Source organism: Rhopilema esculentum, chromosome 9, assembly GCF_057945365.1.
Source record: "Rhopilema esculentum isolate cy_ngs chromosome 9, ASM5794536v1, whole genome shotgun sequence".
Taxonomy (NCBI): domain Eukaryota; kingdom Metazoa; phylum Cnidaria; class Scyphozoa; order Rhizostomeae; family Rhizostomatidae; genus Rhopilema; species Rhopilema esculentum.
The window spans coordinates 12,098,853-12,117,234 of NC_142823.1; the positions used below are offsets into that span (position 1 = coordinate 12,098,853).

The window sequence follows — 18,382 nt, forward strand, 5'->3', positions numbered from 1 at the left end:
GTCAAGTCACCTACAATTCTTGAAAGTTGTCTCCTGCCAAGTGAAGGGGATCATGAATGTTCACCAGGCATCCTGAAAGACCCGCATTTGTTAAATTTTATAGAGCTAAAGGAGAAGGTTGAGAAACTTTCAACGCAGATTTCTGATTAAATGAAGAGCTTGCTGCTACTCAAAAGAAGCTTTTCTCTATTAAGAAAATTCAAGATGATGACTCAGCAGTAAGATTTTACACAGGCTTTGCAAATTACTCTTCTCTTTGTGCTGTAATCAAATATTTTGAACCAAAGCTTCAAAAACTTTCATACTGGCGTGGACACAAATCACAAATCATCAAGCAAGCCTTCTGAATAATCTTTTAAGTCTTCAATGCGTGGACGTAAAAGAAAGTTGTCACATTTTGAAGAATTTATTTTTGTTTTGATATGTCTCAAAGTTGGTTTCTTTCTGGTTGATCTTGTAGACAGATTTGGTATTTCTGTAGGACATGCTTCAAAAATCTTTACAACTTGGATTAACTTTCTTTATCATGAATTGCCGATCCTCTTTCCATTTCCTTCTATAGTTCTTGTTCAAATGAACATGCCTGAACAGTTTAAGAGGTATCCATCTACAAGGATCATAATAGATTCTACTGAAATCTTTATTGAATTCCTTTCTTCACTTGTTGCTCATTCACAAACGTGGTCTGAGTATAAACACCACAATACTTGGAAAGCCCTTGTTGGGATAGCTCCCAATGGTGCAGTTACCTTTATATTTAAGCTGTGGTCTGGAAGAGTCTCAGACAAAGAAATAACCTTAAAATCAGGACTTTTATCCCTTTTGGAACCTGGTGACAATGTTATGGCTGATCGTGGCTTTGATATTGCAGAAATTTTACCCCCTGGTGTTACTCTGAACATTCCCCCTTTGAAAGGGGCACGTGACCAGTTGACTGCAGAGGAAGTTGAGGAGACTGCACATATTGCTTCAGTCCGAATCCATGTTGAAAGAGCAATTGGACAAGTAAAAACTTATCATATTCTTGATGGTTTTATGTCTTTAACTTTATCCTCTATTTCTAACCAAATTTTTAACAGTTTGTTGTTACTTAACTAGCTTTTCACCAGTTTTGGTTAAGAATGGTTAATACAAAGGACCATATATGTATGGTTGCACCGATTGGTGGTCAAGTGCCTGCGTTTTTCTGATTGGCCTATTTCGATTCACACCTGGGCATATATTTTCCATTGTGTTATTTTGGACCCTTATTCTGATGTTTTATACTCTGGGGAGTGTCCGATGAAAGCTTCAAGTAGTATGCTTTGAAATGTTTGCAGTGGGCTATTTAATAAATGTCTATTGTAAGAGGCAAGCCTATTTGTCTGACACTGGGGTATTTTCTAAAATAAAATACTTACAGGGGGAGGGGGCCTAGGCTGTCAAAATAATTTACACTAAATACATTTACAATATAAAGCAAATACAATTCCAATAAAAGAACATTTAGCTTCCATTTGCAAAAGAATATATTGAAAGTAAATGCATGCAAATCATTTGAAGTATTCAGCATTTCCTAGCTTCTATGGTATCTACTGCACTGTTTATTGCAGTTGGTTAGACAAGTTACACTATTTACTTGTAGTTTTTAGTTAATACCATTAACACCAGGATGCATTCCATGTAGTTTACACCAGAGATCTCAGGCGTGGACTTAGCTTTTTCCTCGTCGTAGCACCATGAAATTTGCTATTTGAGAGTCTTGGCACATTGGCATACGTGATAAATTCACTTGTACAGAATACGTGGACAGCCTGATTATATTGATATGGACAGTAAAAGCAATGCAAACTATAGATTAATCGAAAGCTTATGCTGTGATGATTCTAATGAACACAAATAGTTAGATGATAAATGCTTTTCAGAGTTGCTGAGCTTGAGAATCTTTTCCGTATCAAACACGGCAAGCAGCCACCATTTTGTACTACGAGCTTTCAACATTAATTGTTAGCCCTCAGCCTCCATGCCAATGGCGGGACAAGGATGTCACGTTTTTACCAGGATAAACGCGATAGTGCACTTGAAATGGCTAACAATGATGCAAATGTGAAAACATTACCCCCGTGTGTTTTCATGGACACAGAGACTGCGAGCCGGTAAAGCTTGGTTTCCACTATGAGTTAACGTGAGTTAATTTGAGATAATTTTGTGATCCGACATGGTTTAAAAATTATCTCGTAGTGGAAACGGTCATTAAAAATTATCTCATGAAAGTTAACTCGTGTTAACTCACGTTATCTCATGAGCTTGGAAACAAATTTTTTTGATTTCAAGCTCATGAGTTAACTTGAGATAACATCTTATCAAAGGAAGTCTATGCGTGGGAGGGGAATGTGCTATAATTTGCACTGAGGTTCTTACGCATTGCACTTGCACTGAGTTGTTACTTTAGATGTTGAAAACAGTTTTCTTTACTAAAAAAAATTAATTGTGAAATAAGAGAAACATTGTCTCATTTCTAAGATCCTGTTGGAAACGGTGGTATTCACCAAATGCATATCTTTTTTTGGTAGACTTTCCGTACCGAAAACCTTGGCGCAGATTGCGAACGGCACTTCTAGCAAAAAATAGTTTCCTTCTAAATATTCCCAAAAGTAGAAGTAAAATAAGTTGTTCTTGTAAGACGCCCGGCATAGCTGCAAGACTCAAATAAAATGTGATTTCTGAAATTTCCATACTTAATTCTATCTCAAGTGGAAACCGAATCGGTACATGGGTTAATTTTGAGATAGCTCGCGTTATCTCACGCTATTTCACACTATCTCAAGTTAACTTTTATTTAGACCATGAGTTAATTTTCAATTTAGCTCAGAATTATCTCACGTTAACCCATAGTGGAAACCAAGCTTAACAGTCACAGTGGAGAAAGTTGAGATTCACAATGGCAAAGTCAATGTCTGGTATGGAGAAATTTCTCCAGCATGCCACCCCCTGAATGCAATTGAAACGTAATTTTTTTTAGTTAACTAGAATCATCTCATCATAAGCTTTCGATTGATGTATAATTTGTATTGCTTATACTGTTGATATCAATATATTCCAGCTGTCCACGTATTCTGTACAAAAATCGCAAAAACGATGAAATAGAAATAATTGCTTGACTTTTGATGAAAGTTATTGCCTGTAAGTGACACTTTCAGCGAGACTTTAATACACGATAAAAACAGTGTGGTCTACTTATTTTCGTTTTTTTTTATTTTAAACTGACTCTCTTTTCCTGTTTTTGAAACTCCCATTGTCTGGTGTAATAATAGTTCACTATTAGTAGTTCAGCAGTGCAACAGTGTTGAAGCAGTCACTAAAAGTTCAAGATAGATCGAAAAAAGACGAAGAAAACTATTGGTTTCCATTCAGGTGAGTAGTTTCATTTTAATGTTAAGTTTTTAATAGTCCCATAGGTAGGCGTAAATAACGAAAGTTTGAGCTTTGAGTACACGAATTAGAAGCCTAGCTCAAGTCCTAGTACTAAATTAAATTCTAAATTAAATTCTACTCTACTCTGCCCTTAGAAATGGATGCAAACTGCCATGTTTGGGGGAACGCTTTTGGCAAAGCACATCAATGCATTAAGTGCAAAAGCTTCATTAACATATTTTGCGGCATCACAGAAGGGGAAGAAGGCTATGGACAAAAGGCTATTTGCAACAAATGCAAAGATAATGATGAGGATGGTAAGTGTTAAGAATTTTCTGCATTAAATTTTCGAAAAATTTGAATCTTGAAGCTGAAAAACAAAACCAATACACACCAACCAAAAGTAACTTTACAATGTTTTTATTTATGATTTCAGAGGTGAAAATAACAGAAGCAGAAAATAAGAAAAGAGAACCTGCACCATAACCAGAAAAGAAAAGACAACTCTCTGTATATGATTGTATACCGATAAAGAAGCCTGAAAAAAGCATGTTCCGTTAAAAAAAGCAAAACGAGTAGCAGAAAAGACAAGAAAAATACTTTTGCATCGAATGCTTTGAGGTACATTTACAGGGGAAAAGAGAAGAACGCTTTTGCAGTATTTTCAGGATTGATGCATCTAGTGTCAATCGTCACAAGAAGAGGTGGCACAGCTTACCAGACTCTAAGTCTGCCACTTTTGTGCCATCAACCTCACCAGAAGTTCGGGAATTGCAAGCAAGGTACAAACAAATTCTGGCAAGTCATAAAAGTAAACCTGCTGCCAAGTTGACAATATTGGTAAGCAGCACGCTTCTCTCGCTCAATTGGCATTTGAGGATGATGAAACAAGAGCAAATATTGTAGGTATAAGAGCAGCGGAAAACATCATGCAACTTGTTGAAGTAGCTAAGCTGCTGCAATTAGACAGGGAATTTCCTGTAACAATCTAGCAAACTGGGTATCCGAAATTTTTGAAGTGGATATGACTTCTATGATGGTTGGTCGTCAATTTAAGCGTTGGGCACATTTTCGAAAATTTGTTGTTGTCACGTGATCGATGACATAATTACTCCCTGGTCAGTAAAATATTAATCACAACTGTTTTCAAATCTGAGTATACCAATCGAAAGAACATGCAAAACTGAGTCAAAAATTATCAAACACTTATATTGTTTGACTTATTGTTTCAAAATTATAGATGTTTGAACTTTCTATGACGTCATCAAAATGGCCGTCACTGGATTTTGTAATGAGCAATTTTTCATTGTGTGCCCTCTACTAAAAAAATTTTTAGCAACCAAAATGTTTTGTAAACATTCAAGTTAGGTTTCAGTTTTGCCGAGATAAGCTGCCCTCTAAGTAACCATCCTCTAACATCATAGTGTAAAATGTTTCTAATCGATTGATTCTCAGGACCTTTTAAAAGGCAGAGGATGGCCAATAAATGATGCGATGTAAATCGGTTAAATCTTTCCTTCTTTTCTTTCAATAAAATCATCCCGGCAGCTACACAACTTGCATGCTAACAACCGCATAATAATTAACCCGTGACATGGGCATAATCTTTCACAACAACTATCCCAGAGGTCTTCCAAAACTGATACATCTCCTATAAATATCTCAAAACAACTAAGAGCAAAACGAAGGCGACAAGATCTTTCACAAGCATCTTGCCCCTAAAACGGTGCATGCATAAACTGCTTTCTCTTTCTGCTACTTTTCCATAATTCTTACTGCCTAAGATGAGGTACGGGGCTCCTATATATACTGACCTAAAAACAATAGACATACGTAAATGAAACGGTGAAAGGAAGTAATTTACTTAGTAACAAGCGGGGTGGGGTAGCGTGATATCCTTAAATACTGGGTTGCTATGGCTATCTACTTAACATGCTGATAATTGACGTAGGTATGAATTTACTCATAATAATACAAAGATTATCCTAATACACGTGATAGACAAATGCGGAACGAGCAAGGAAAATTACAGATAAACAAGAGTGATTGGGTAAGGAAAATCAAACGAATGGACTAGAGAGAAAGGCCTAGAATTAGCAGTATTACAATAGTTTACGAACTTAAGGCAACCATTCATCCATTGAGTCCCCACTGGACGAAAATTCTGAAACTTCCCATTCACTTTCGTGTTCATCGATTATTGAAGTGTCCGAGCCATCAATGATTTTTTCTCTTGTCATTTCGCTATCCACTTCATAATCCATATGTGTACTGGGCAATGCATCTCTTTGCTGGTGTTTTCTCTTCTTTGAAGTGTGTTTTTGGCCCTTAATTTCATCATCACTCATCTCTGCATTGCCATCGTTGTTATAGTTGAGATTCTAGGCTGTTTTCTTTCTGCTTGTTGAAAGTGAAGGAGGTAACTACTTGCCTTTAAACCAGATCGGAACTACAATCTGCTTTTTCTCGTCCCATTTCCAGCCGTGATTTTCAAAGCTAACTGTCTCAATGTTAACTTCACAACAGCGGACCCAGTGGAACACTTTGTAACTTGCCCGTCTGATGGCTTGCTCAACTGAATCTGGATCAGGAGGAATTGACGATGAAGACTTTGATTTCATTTCTTCATATAGTCGGATTCTCGTTTCTACATTTGACTCGCCTACCTTGCCACTGTAAACAACTGTCCTGATGAATAAAAGATTCTAGCATCTGGCATTTCGACGGAGAACTTAACAACTTTTTGATGATTTTAACTTTTCCAGCCTTGTAGAAATAGGAAGTGGTGTCACATCCTGATATTGCATGTATTGCTGGAAGTGCTTGAAAAAGATCATTTCCTAAAAATTGGAAATTACTCCTATGTCAGCATATTTATAATGGTCCTCCTTGAAAAGCCACGTTTTACAAACAGAAAGCTTTGAATATGCCCATATGAGAAGGATCAGGACGTCGGTATTCTTGGAGACAATAACTATGTCTGCTGCTTCCAATGATGCATGCAAAACCAAGCGGGTATCCGCTTCTTTATGATTACAACGGTAAAACAGCTCACATCCATTTCTCTCCACTCTGTAGTGTTGTGACCTTCTGTGACAATGAATGGCTGCTTTATCGTACCTCTAGCTTCTTCACTCATCATATGTTGTGCAATAAGCTTTATCAACTTTTCCTTAGTTCCCTGATTCTGCAAAAATTCGTTCCACTTGATTTCTTTTGGCATATGCTGATCAAAACCTTCTAATTTGGTTTGCGTACCAGTTTACCCCGATCTCTCCTTGTTCTTGTTTCGCACTCTGCTCTCTGTATGTGTCGTTAATCATCCCAACCTAGCACAGCAACGATTCTTCTGGTGGCTCCATAAACCGATCTGGTTTAAAGGCAAGCAGTTGCCTCCTTCACTTTCAACAAGCAGAAAGAAAACAGCCAAGAGTCTCAACTATAACAACGATGGCGATGCGGAGATGAGTGATGATGAAATTAAGGGCCAAAAACACACTTCAAAGAAGAGAAAACACCACCAAAGAGATGCATTGCCCAGTACACATATGGATTATGAAGGGGATAGCGAAATGACAAAAGAAGAAATCATTGATGGCTCGGACACTTCAATAATCGATGAACACAAAAGTGAATGGGAAGTTTCAGAATTTTCGTCCAGTGGGGACTCAATGGATGAATGGTTGCCTTAAGTTCGTAAACTATGATGTTAGAGGATGATTACTTAGAGGGCAGCTTTTCTCGGCAAAACTGAAACCTAACTTGTATGTTTACAAAACAATTTGGTTGCTAAAAATTGTTTTAGTAGAGCGCACACGATGAAAAATTGCTCTTTACAAAATCCAGTGGCGGCCATTTTGATGACGTCATAGAAAGTTCAAACATCTATAATTTTGAAACAATAAGTCAAACAATATAAGTGTGTTATAATTTTTGACTCAGTTTTGCATGTTCTTTCGAATGGTATACTCAGATTGAAAAAATGTTGTCATTAATATTTTACTGACCGGGGAGTAATTACGTCATCGATCACGTGACAACAACAAATTTTCGAGAATGTGCCCAAGGCTTAAATTGACGACCAACCATCATAGAAGTCATTTCCACTTCAAAGATTTCGGTTACCCACTTTGCTAGATTGTTACAGTAAATTCCCTGTCTAAATTGTTCTATGATGAATTATCTGCAGCTGCAGTGCTACATTGCTTACCATCTTTCAAGATGCATTTAGCTAGTAAGCCAACATTAGCAAATCTTACACAATTACAAGCACAAAGAATAATAAATTCACAAAGCAGAGGAACGCTAGAGACCGGTATATTTTTTGACAGAAAAGCAACACATCTTCTCATTGAAGGCCACAATGCAACTTGGCATCACCAAAAAGGCGCCTGCGTTGAACTTCTTTGCTTGATAGAGGGAGCCTCGAAATTGGACAAAAAAAGGCGAAAATGAACGAAATAAAGTCCACTGCTGCTATGACATCTTTGGGGCAGCAATTGTTGATGTAAAAATTAGAGCAGCTGGGGTGCATTTTGAAACACTGTTATCATTTCTTGCATTGTGCTCAGTAAACGTTGGGAGCATAGGACATTCTCGAAACAAGTTTAATGATATTTTATACTGCTTGGAAAAAACAGTGAATTCTCGAATGTCTGCATGGTTAAATAGACCTTTGGAATCAACCCAGTTTCTTCCTCACTTTTGGGCAACTGTAGATAAAGGAACAATTTTTCGGACTACTAATCAAGCAGCACTGATTGTAGCCCGCAATGAAAGTGGAACACCCTGCCCTATTCCAGTTGCTGCACCTACCATTTATGCCAAGTGTCAGTTAGCATCTTACCAATATCTCGTTGATATGTTGCTTGCTTCGATTCGAGAAAACTTTACCAAAGATCTCCTTTCAAGACTCTGTGGTGTTGCAGCAGATGGGCCATGCCAAGCTTGCGGTTTTCAGGAAAAATTTTTGGATGCTCTTCAAATTGAAGATGATGAGAATAGCTAGCTTTTTTTCCCCATTACTTGGGACTCTGCGCATGCTTTCAATTTAGGTGTGCTCGATGTAAAAGATTCTCAGACAGACAGTGGAAGGCATATGGAAAGATTTATAAAAAGATGTAACAACTTCAACACAATTCTTGCATGCGGCAAAGATTTTGCTTTTCTTCAAGCCATTGACAACTCAGCAAGTCTCATATGCTTCCCAAAGATTCACCAGCATTTCCTATGAACAGTGGGTGAAAATTGAAAAGAGTTTCAATGCCTACTGGCAAGCATTTGAGCTTCTGTATCCCAATCGACAAGAAGAAGAGGAGTACCAGTATATGATAGCAGGATCAGATTTCATTGCTGACCTTCTAGCATTTCTGGACACCATGAAGCCAATAGTTGACTTGATGCTGCATGTCCAATCCTTGGACACACCAATTTGGAGACTTAAACTTTGGTGGCCTAAAGTAAAATATGTTATGGAAAAAACAGGTCAGGGAGATCCCGACTCTTTTCCCAAGTTGAAGAAGGCCCGGGACTCAATCAAGCCAGGTGGGGAGTATAAAGGAGTCACCCTTTTACCAGGCTGGCTAATTAAAAAGATTGACAGGAAAGGCAAAGTGTACAGCTGGTCCATGAGGGAAGGTGATGATATAGAATAGGACCACAGAAATTTTGCAAATGATTTATTACAAGCAGTGGATGCGAGAATTACATCCGTTACATCTGATGAATGCTTTCCAGTGTTGCAAATTTTTGATGCTGCTACACTTATTGATCTTCACTGTGGCAGAAGAATTGATGGAGAAGTGCGTTTGACGATTCCAGATGGTGATTAAAATAGTTATGGCGTTGAAGAGTGCAAGAAGATGATGGAGGTAGTTTCAAAAATGCAGCATATCGTGGAGTCAGAGATGAACTTTGATACAAGACTTGCGCATCGGTACATGAGTCGATTAAAAGAAGCTGTTTTGCAGGCCTTTGGAAGTCATTTTGCCCTGAATTGTTCATTGATGGTAACAATAAACCAATTAAACAGCTAGATGTAGAGCTAATATCGCTACAACCAGTGGTATCAACAACATGCTTTGAATCAATGTTTGAGATGACCTTTAGTGATGAAAGCAGGCATATTGTGAGATTGCATGAACAAAGTGTTTATAGTTCTTTCTATGCCAAGGAGGAGATCTGTGGGGGATCAAGTAAATGACCCTGCGCTGTACAAAAAATGCCTCATCCCTCTAATAGAGACGAAACTCCAGAAAGGTTCCCGGTTCCTTGTTAATAATGTATAAAAAGACAAAAGCGAAAAAGTACTGGGAGTGTTCTATTTATTAACTTATAAAAAGACTCCTTGATACTGCGAACTTTACATTAAAACGACATATTCCATGAGTGAGATTATTTCTAGCGTAGCGTTCATCTTGTGAGTTGTGTCTCCTTGTCTGCCTGTTTCTTCGAATGAGTTGAATTGCATGTCATCAATCACATGACCAATCGATTTCCTTTATCCTCCCCCCTTTGATTAATTACTCGATCAATAAAAAAAGCAATGTTGAATTTACATAAATTCATATTACAATGAAAAAAGGAATTCATTAGCGTCCTTTAATAAAAGTTGTGACATCTTCATCGCGTATCATTGCCATTTGTACATCCACTTCTTCTTCTGGTACTTTGTCTTGATCGACTTGTTCTAAATAATCTTGAACCTCTATAGGATACAAGTGCTGTATCGAGCGTTTCAAAACTACAACTTTCCCCGAATTGTCTGTTGTGTGTACTTCTACTGCATGTACAATGTTGTCTCACCCTGGTAAGAGTGATATCATTTTTCTGAGTATCCATTTCTGTCTCGGCGTTTTATCGTTGTGAATCGGAACTATATCTCCTTCTTTTGGAATCCTTCGTAATGGTTTTCCTTTTGAAGTATTTCTTTCACGAAGCGAAGTCAAATATTCTTTTTTCCACTGTGTAACGAATCTCCCAAGAGGTGTTTCGAGATATTTGGCGCGTGTAGTTAATGTAGTTTTATCTGAATCTGCGTTGTTTTGCGTAATCTTGTATTTATCGAGTAACCTGCGACCTGTAACTAGGCATGATGGCGTTAATGGCATCTGTGTTACGTCTTTGTAAACAAAGGTAAGCAGGCACGGGTGAAGTATCGCTTCAGTCTCGATTAGAACGTTTTCTAATTCTTCGTATGTCAAGAGAGCGTTTTTTAGCGTTTTTCTCAAACATCGTTTTGTTAGTTTTATCATAATTTCGAATATACCACCCCACCAACTCGCTTTCGGAATATTGAACCTCCAGACAATACCTTTACTATTTACAAATTTTTGCACAGCACAATCGATGAATGTTTTCCATTATCTGACAAAATTCGCGCTGGTATGCCTCGACGAGATATGAATCATTTCAACGCACGAATGAAGGTACTTCCACTAAGATCTGGAACAAGTTCTAAATGTATTTCTCTCGTACTAGCACATGAAAACAAGGCAATGTAGCATTTGGAAGATTGATTATCATTGTTGTAAATGTTGCGAACGAATAAGGGTCCTGCGAAATCTATACCGATTTGCGAAAATGCAGCGTCTTCAGATACACAATAAGGTGGCAACGGAGGTGCGCAAGGTGTATCATACGGCTTTCCATTCAATTCCTTACATGTAACGCATTTCGATAAAATCGATTTAACTAGTTGCCGACCTTTGCTTATCTGATAATCAGATCATAGTTCCGTTAAAGTTTCTCTTATCCCGTTGTGTTTTACAGCTTCATGACTTTTTGTAACAATTAAACAAGGAAGATGATGTCCCCTTGGCAACAAGACAGGATACTTGGTTTCGTATGATAAAGGAGCGTTGTCAATTCTACCTCCTACACGTAAAACCCTTTGCGAATCTGAAACCACTCAAATTTTTCTATGTTTCGTTGAAACTTTGGTCATTTTTGAATGAACTTTGAGCTTCTATGGCCCAGCGGGTTTTAGCTTCGTTATCACAAGCTGAAATTTTCACAAGCAATAACTGAGTTTAAGCTAACGGCAGGTTTAGCTGTTGAAATCAAAACATTTGAGCTTTCTTCGTGTTGCGAAACCTTTTGTTTAATTTTGTTTTCTTGAGACATTTCGAATTTATGCCAGTGTTCTGCTTCCTTTGTAAGGAAATCTGGTCCATTCCACCAAAGGCTACTTTTTGATAATTTTGAGAAGGCTACTGAGAACGAATTCTGAGAACGATATCTGCCGTATTTGTGTGAGAAGGGCAGTAACCCCATTTTTCTTTCGCGATTAACAACCTTAATTGTTTTAAGCGACTTTGAACAAATGGTGTTTGAAATTTTGTGTCATCGTGGATCCAATACAAAACAACTTGAGAATCAGACCAACAAAATATGTTTTGAATGTCACAAGAATTGCTCAGTGCTTTATGAACTGAGGATATCAATTGAGCTAGCGTCAAGGCTGCCATTAATTCTAAGCGTGGTATAGTTCGACCCATCAGTTAATTTTTCTGCACCAGTAAAAACTTTTCCGGACTGGTGAATTCAATTGAGTAGATCTTGATCGTTTGAGGCCCATTTTCTCATGTTAAAAACTCCTTCCTAAAAACAACCCTTAAGTTTCTCTTAAACTTCGAAGGCTTCATCTTATAGAGATCTAACAACATTGCAAACGAATTTAGGATCAGATTCTTCGTATCTTTTTAAATGATTAGAACACTGAGAAGCTATGCTTATCGAGCAGTGTCCTGGTCCTTCCTCCCATTGTGACCACACCTTATGATTCCTACTCCTGGATTTACAGAGAGCTGGTGACTTTCCTCAATCTGGGTGGATGTTTGGTGATGTCAGGGACTCGAACCACGGACCCATGGATCTGTAGTCAGTGCCTCTAACAACTGAGCCAGCCTCACACCTGTAACTGTCAGTGTCTGAAATTATATCTTGTTTATCTGTACAAACAAAACAATTTTATGACTCTTTTGTTATATTCTTCTTTTTCTTTGAAAAAATTCTCCCAGCCACCCTGTAAATAAAGTTTTTCTCCTCTTTGAACATGCCTGGTGTGGTACTCTGGCAAAACAGCTATGCGGTAAAAAAATTTCTGTGGCAGAACAGATGTTTGCATAAAATTTTCATCGTATTTAATGGTTTCAATGAATAATGGGTGGTCATCACCAAACCAAACAACTAGATCTATCCTTTTCATACCACTGGAAAACATTTGTCCTTGGATTTGAAAAAAGCATTTACTGTTCCTTTTGAGCTTCATAACTTCATTCTTTTTCATTAGAAAAAATATTTTGCCATAGAGAGAGGAGAATTAAATTTTGAAAATGGTGCTTTGATTTCAATCCCCTAAACGTCTCCATTGCATTTTACAATTCCGTCAAGAGATGCACCAAGATAGGAATGAGTTTTTGATATAATAAGGCCAGGCTCTTCGATTGAAATGTTACAGCCATCTTCCTTTGACAGTTCTTGTGAATACAAAGAGCGAATATGCGATTCAAAAGTCCTTCCATATTGAGTACTGGCAGAGGAAAAAGAAGAGTAGTACATGGAATGAAGCTTTCTTGATGGTTCAACAGAGTTCACTGCAGCAGTATAGAGATTTCATGCAGTTATGCGGTACATTCGATGCAATTTCCATGTTTCATTTGATGCTTGGCCTCGAGTTAATTCTTATATCTCCTTGATCTCTGTTTCACCAAGGTTACTCTTTGTGCTGCAAAAATATTCCATCATCCCTTTGAAATCAGGACAAGATATATCATAAAAATTATTGAATGGAACTGAGTCCTCAAGAATACACAAATTAACATCAGAATTATCGTATATGATTCTATGATACGATTATCGATTATTCAAAGATGATACAATTTCAGTTGAAATAGAAGAGGCTGACTCCTTCAGCTTGTAAAAAGAAAAACAGGTACTGTTTGGCAAACAACTTGCAAGCTTTGACTTCAATTTTTCAAGTCCTTCCTCATCCAGTTTTTGGTCTTCCGGTGCTTCTGGATCATAGCATTTCGATTTCTTGGGAATAATATTATCTTTTGCCAATCTAAATTTCTGAATAACAATTTCATCAATAGATTGCAGCAAAATAGACTTCAGTGAAACAGGAACATTCCAGGAAGATAACTTTTAAATACAGGAAACTTTGGAATGCTTTGGGCAGTCTTGATACCCTTTTCTGTTAAAATCTTCCAGGGCAAAAAGAACGGAACACCACCAACGTGATTACAGTTACCAAAACCACCTAAACCAATTCAAGCTTGACATGTACATGCTGCACTGCAAACATCACCGATTGAATTTGAAAGAACAACAAGAACTTTATGCAAAGTATTCTTCATGGCAGCTTTCATGCGGACATCAAAGAATGTAAAATTATTATCTTTGGCAACAGAAAACTTCTTGTAGTGGAGAAAAAGCCATAACAATCGTGCATTTAGTGAAGAAAGCATGAAAATTGGCATACCTATAGATTTTGACATGCTGAAAATGATGCTTCAATAACTTAAATATACTTTTGGAAATTCACTTTGGTTGATTACAATTGATTTACAATCCATTGCTTTTATTTTCAGAAATTGATGATGTTGCAAGGGAGGGTGAGAAACTCAATATTTGCTACTGCTTTGTTATATTGGCGATGCTTCAATAACTTAAATATCCTTTTGAAAATTCACTTTGGTTCACAATTTATTTACAACTGTTCATTGTTTTCTGTTTTGTTTAAACTTGAAGCCTTTTTCAAGAATATATTTTAGTGATGATCGAGTACCCCTTTTGAATATGTGTTTAATGTTTGTTCTTTTATTTCATAATGTAAATTGGTTCGGAAATTTGGGCATGTTTGCTGATTTGCATTTGTTCTACTAATTTAGTTGTAAATGGCTTTGAAAAAAGCAAACATTTTACAACATACTAAAAGCTTTTTCGTCTGACATTCCTCAGAGCATAAAACGTAAGAATAAGGTTCTGAATGAACACGATGGAAAATATATACCCAGTTGTGGATCGAAATAGGCCAATCAGAAAACGCAAGCACAAGACGGGTATAGTTGACCAATTAGTGCAGCGAGCCTAAAGAAAAATTACCAATGGAGTCCAAGAGACAAAACGAACTCCTTCTGTCTACACAATGGCGGCTTTTTCGTTTTTATGTAGATCTACTCCAAAACTGCTAGATGGAAGGACGACCGGTCTCTGCCAATTATCGTAAAATGTCATAAAATGTTTGCTTTTTTCAAAGCCATTTTCAAATTCTGTACCGCAAAAAGATAATTTAGTTGTGTTAAACCTCAAAATTTCAATACCTTTTTTCTATTTGTATTTCTCCACAACAGAACGGAAGAATAGAGGAAGCAGAGGTGAATGTCTTATTTTTTTATATGCTTTTTAAAATTGTTGTTTCCACAACTTAATCTGGATGCAACATTAAAATTAGGACTTGGATACGCATTTATTTATTTCTTGCATCAACCTAGTATTTAATTGCATTTTTTCTTTCAGCAACAAAGAAGGTCAAATTTTGGAAAGTGGAGAGAGTGGAAAGAAAAAGAAAAGAAGCAAATGGGAAGCTTTTATTTTTTATTAAATGGCTGGACTGGGAGCCGAGCTCAAATTCTTGGGAGCCAGAAGAGCATCTTTTGCCTGCTTTGGTACAAGATGCTCTCGCATGTATTCCAGTCGAAAGTCAATAGTTATTTAGTTTGAAGTTTAGCTTAGAAAAAGTTTAGCTTATTGATACACTAAAAAGTCTATGATTATTTCTTTGAAGTTTGCATAACTACAGCACTAAATGGTCTTATCAAAACTTGGGATTGACTTGGAAAGACTAATAATAGACAATAAAGTAATATATTGGCCATATAATACACAGAAACGTATCAAAATTTTTTATAAATAACTTTACTAAGAAGCATATAGCGTCAGCATAGGTTTGTTTAACTTTATTTTTTAAAATTCATGTTCGTCTTTAGACATTTGGAAATAACCGTCTGATTCCACCTGTCTAGATGCAAGTCCTCAGGTTTGGTAGACTTGGTCGGCCTCATCATAATACTACTTGATAATTCCAATCAAAAGGCATCTTTTCACTACTTTTGAGTCATTCGTTATTTAATATCTGACGAGCCAATGTAAATTTACATGTTGTAAAATTTGAAGGTCGATTTCCTTCATTGTATTAGGGGCATGTCGCGCTCCATTCATATGCGATACCCCTACCTTTAGAAAACGAATTGGAGACAAATGCGTGCCTTTGATGCACGTTTGATAGTATATTATAGATTGAAAATGTTTCTTAGCATTTTTACAAAATAATTTTTATCGATTTGGGAAATCCCTTCAAACTGTTTTTTTGTATATTTTTGCCGTTTTTCCTACATTAATGACATGCTTCATCTTTACAAATGGTTTCTCCTGTGATAAGGAAAATTGTTAGAGAATAGAGGGAGGGATTGGGATTTGAACTGCATGCAGACGCATCAAGGTCCCATTTTATAGCAATGTTTTCCAAAAAATTTTACCAAAGAAAAGACATCTGCTGGTTAGATTTTTACGCTTATTTAAACTATTGTTTTTTCAGGACTTTGTTAATATTCACTTTGATTAACAATAAACGACAAGAAGTGAGCGTTTTTAAGGCTCTACCAAATCGCTACAAAATTCTACCAAATAATGTTTGCATGAATTCAAAAAGGATTGTTTACAGAACAGATTTTAAATAAGCCATATATTTTGGTCTCATCTTAAAAGGATGATATTTCACCTTGTATAAAGCCTTCAAAGCTTTTCAGGGTGAAAATGTTGCAATAACCAACAGGAATAAATATTCAATGATTTTTTGTGGGCTTTCAAGCAACCTGGGGCGCCTACACAGGGGGGCTGGAGGGTCAGCTGCCTCTCCTGCCCTCTTCGAAAAAGGGCAGAGGGGACAAGAAGTGTCATGAAATATAAGAAAATTCTATAGAATCTTATCGATAATTGATGACCACTTGGACTACTCTCGTTAGAAAATATTAGAAAGATGATAACACCAGCACGAAAATGCAGAGAATGAAAAGTTTGTCTGTGACAAGGTCGGCCAGAAGAGGGAGAGCGGCAAAGATAATAGCATATTAACAAAAGACGTATTCCATCAGAAGTACTCCAGGAACCTAAGGAGGATAAATCGGAATTAAAACTTAGCGGGCAATCAAAATTTTACAACCAGCCCATTTATAACAGCCATAATTTGTATAAAACCAAGTATTGTGATTAGTGACAAGGCCATTTAATAGCCATTTTTATTTATGGGTAATTTCGTCAAAATTTTCTATGTTTAGAATCTTTGATGGTAAAAAATCCAGATTCAAGTTGATATTTATTAAAGGGCCTCTCCAGCCAAAAAAAAATTTTTCTTTTATTGACTAAAAAGTTAGTATCTGGTGCGTGTATTATAGCAAAGTTGTTGTTTTTGTACAGTTTCAATTAGTTGAGAAGTTATAAGGCTTTAAAATTGCACCTTTCCGAGGAAAAAACGACAAACACCGAATCAGTTTTGTGACATTCTGACGTCACAGTGTGCGGCTCTCGTTCGTCATGAATTTCGTATATCTTCCACCGAATCGTGAAGGAGTCATGGTCACGCGTTGATAACTGCATCTAAATCTTCAGCAGGTGCTTTTTAGGATCGAAAAATATTCAATGTTTACAATTATTCTAAGTTTGCGGGTCGGAATGTGTCCATGCTGTGTCACGACTTTGTTTTGATCACCTGTGTAGGCCCACAAAGCTACGGCTTCCTGTTCCAGATCTTCCCTCGTGTATAATTAATCAAAATTGACACTTCAAGTTGTTTTCCAGAAACGATGAACAACTAAAGGCTTCAGAATTGATATCTGAAATGCTCAAACTAAAAGCCGGTGGAACAGAACTGAGAGTACCAACAATTGCAGTGTTCAATTTGCGAATGGCTGACGTTCGATTCGGTTTGAGGCGAGACTAACGAAATACACTGTGACGTCAAAATTGCGTCACAGTGTCACCAAACCGAAAAATTTTTGTTGGTTAATTCAATTCAATTATCAAAATGCAAGAGCTTATATCTCACAAACTGTGAAAAATATCGAAAAACGAATAACGAATTCGTGATCAGCAGGTTCAACTCCTTTAGATTAGTCAATAAAATGCAATTGCAAATTTTGGCTAGAGAGGCCCTTTAAGTTACCCCACCCTCGCCCCCTCCCACCTAGAAATGCTCGATTATGTTAGAAGAAAGTTCCACGATTTGCCCTCGGCACCAACACTGCCCCTCCTGCCTTGATCTTGTGCAGGCGTCCCTGCTAGCAACCATATATTCTGCTTGCGGCTGTGAAATTATGTTGAATCAACTTTGTAAGCAATTTTTTATGTTTTTCTGGCCTTGCCCAAATAGAAGTTCGAACAGCTTCTAAGGAAACGCCGATTGTGCCCATCTACAATGGAAATAAAACGTCTGCGGTGGGCTTTAAGGTTTTCTATTTGATGAAAGTTTCAAATGTTAACAAAGCTTCCTAATATCCCTGACAATCTCCACTTAACTCTTTTCGCATCATTGCTTGGATTGAAATTTTCTGCTTTGGGAACAGATGATAGATGGACGCATATTCTATTTCATACAGTTTCAAATTGAATCTTTCCCAAGCGAAAGTTTTCTTGGGGATAGTAGCTAGATAAACTTGTATTTTGTCTTGTTGATTCTTATCTTGAAAAAAATTCTTTATTGCCATTTACCAACAATACCATAAGTTGCTAAACCCCCTCTCGAAAATTACTCAATGGGGGCTGGAACCCCCAAGCTACTGCTTAGTTGGTGGCTGTGGTCAAAAGTGAATAAATGATTTTTCAAACAATTGGCAAAATATGGTTTATATATTAAAGTACAAACGTTTGATCAAAAAGTTACAAAATTAGCTATTTTTCATTATCCTTTCATTTATTTAGTCCTTTATTA

General features: G+C 37.0%; 1 protein-coding gene and 1 long non-coding RNA gene across 2 annotated transcripts; both read left to right on the plus strand.

The window, feature by feature from the left end:
• The first annotated feature begins 366 nt into the window (after window positions 1-366).
• On the plus strand, window positions 367-3,945 carry LOC148959697 (uncharacterized). The gene has a single exon (XM_089110315.1). It carries the CDS (start codon window positions 367-369, stop codon window positions 1,096-1,098), a length of 732 nt encoding a protein of 243 aa, XP_088966441.1. The 3' UTR covers window positions 1,099-3,945.
• On the plus strand, window positions 3,551-3,945 carry LOC135694055 (uncharacterized). The gene is made up of 2 exons (XR_010517098.2): window positions 3,551-3,710; window positions 3,830-3,945. It is a non-coding gene; the product is annotated as an uncharacterized LOC135694055 (long non-coding RNA).
• Window positions 3,946-18,382: the final 14,437 nt, after the last annotated feature.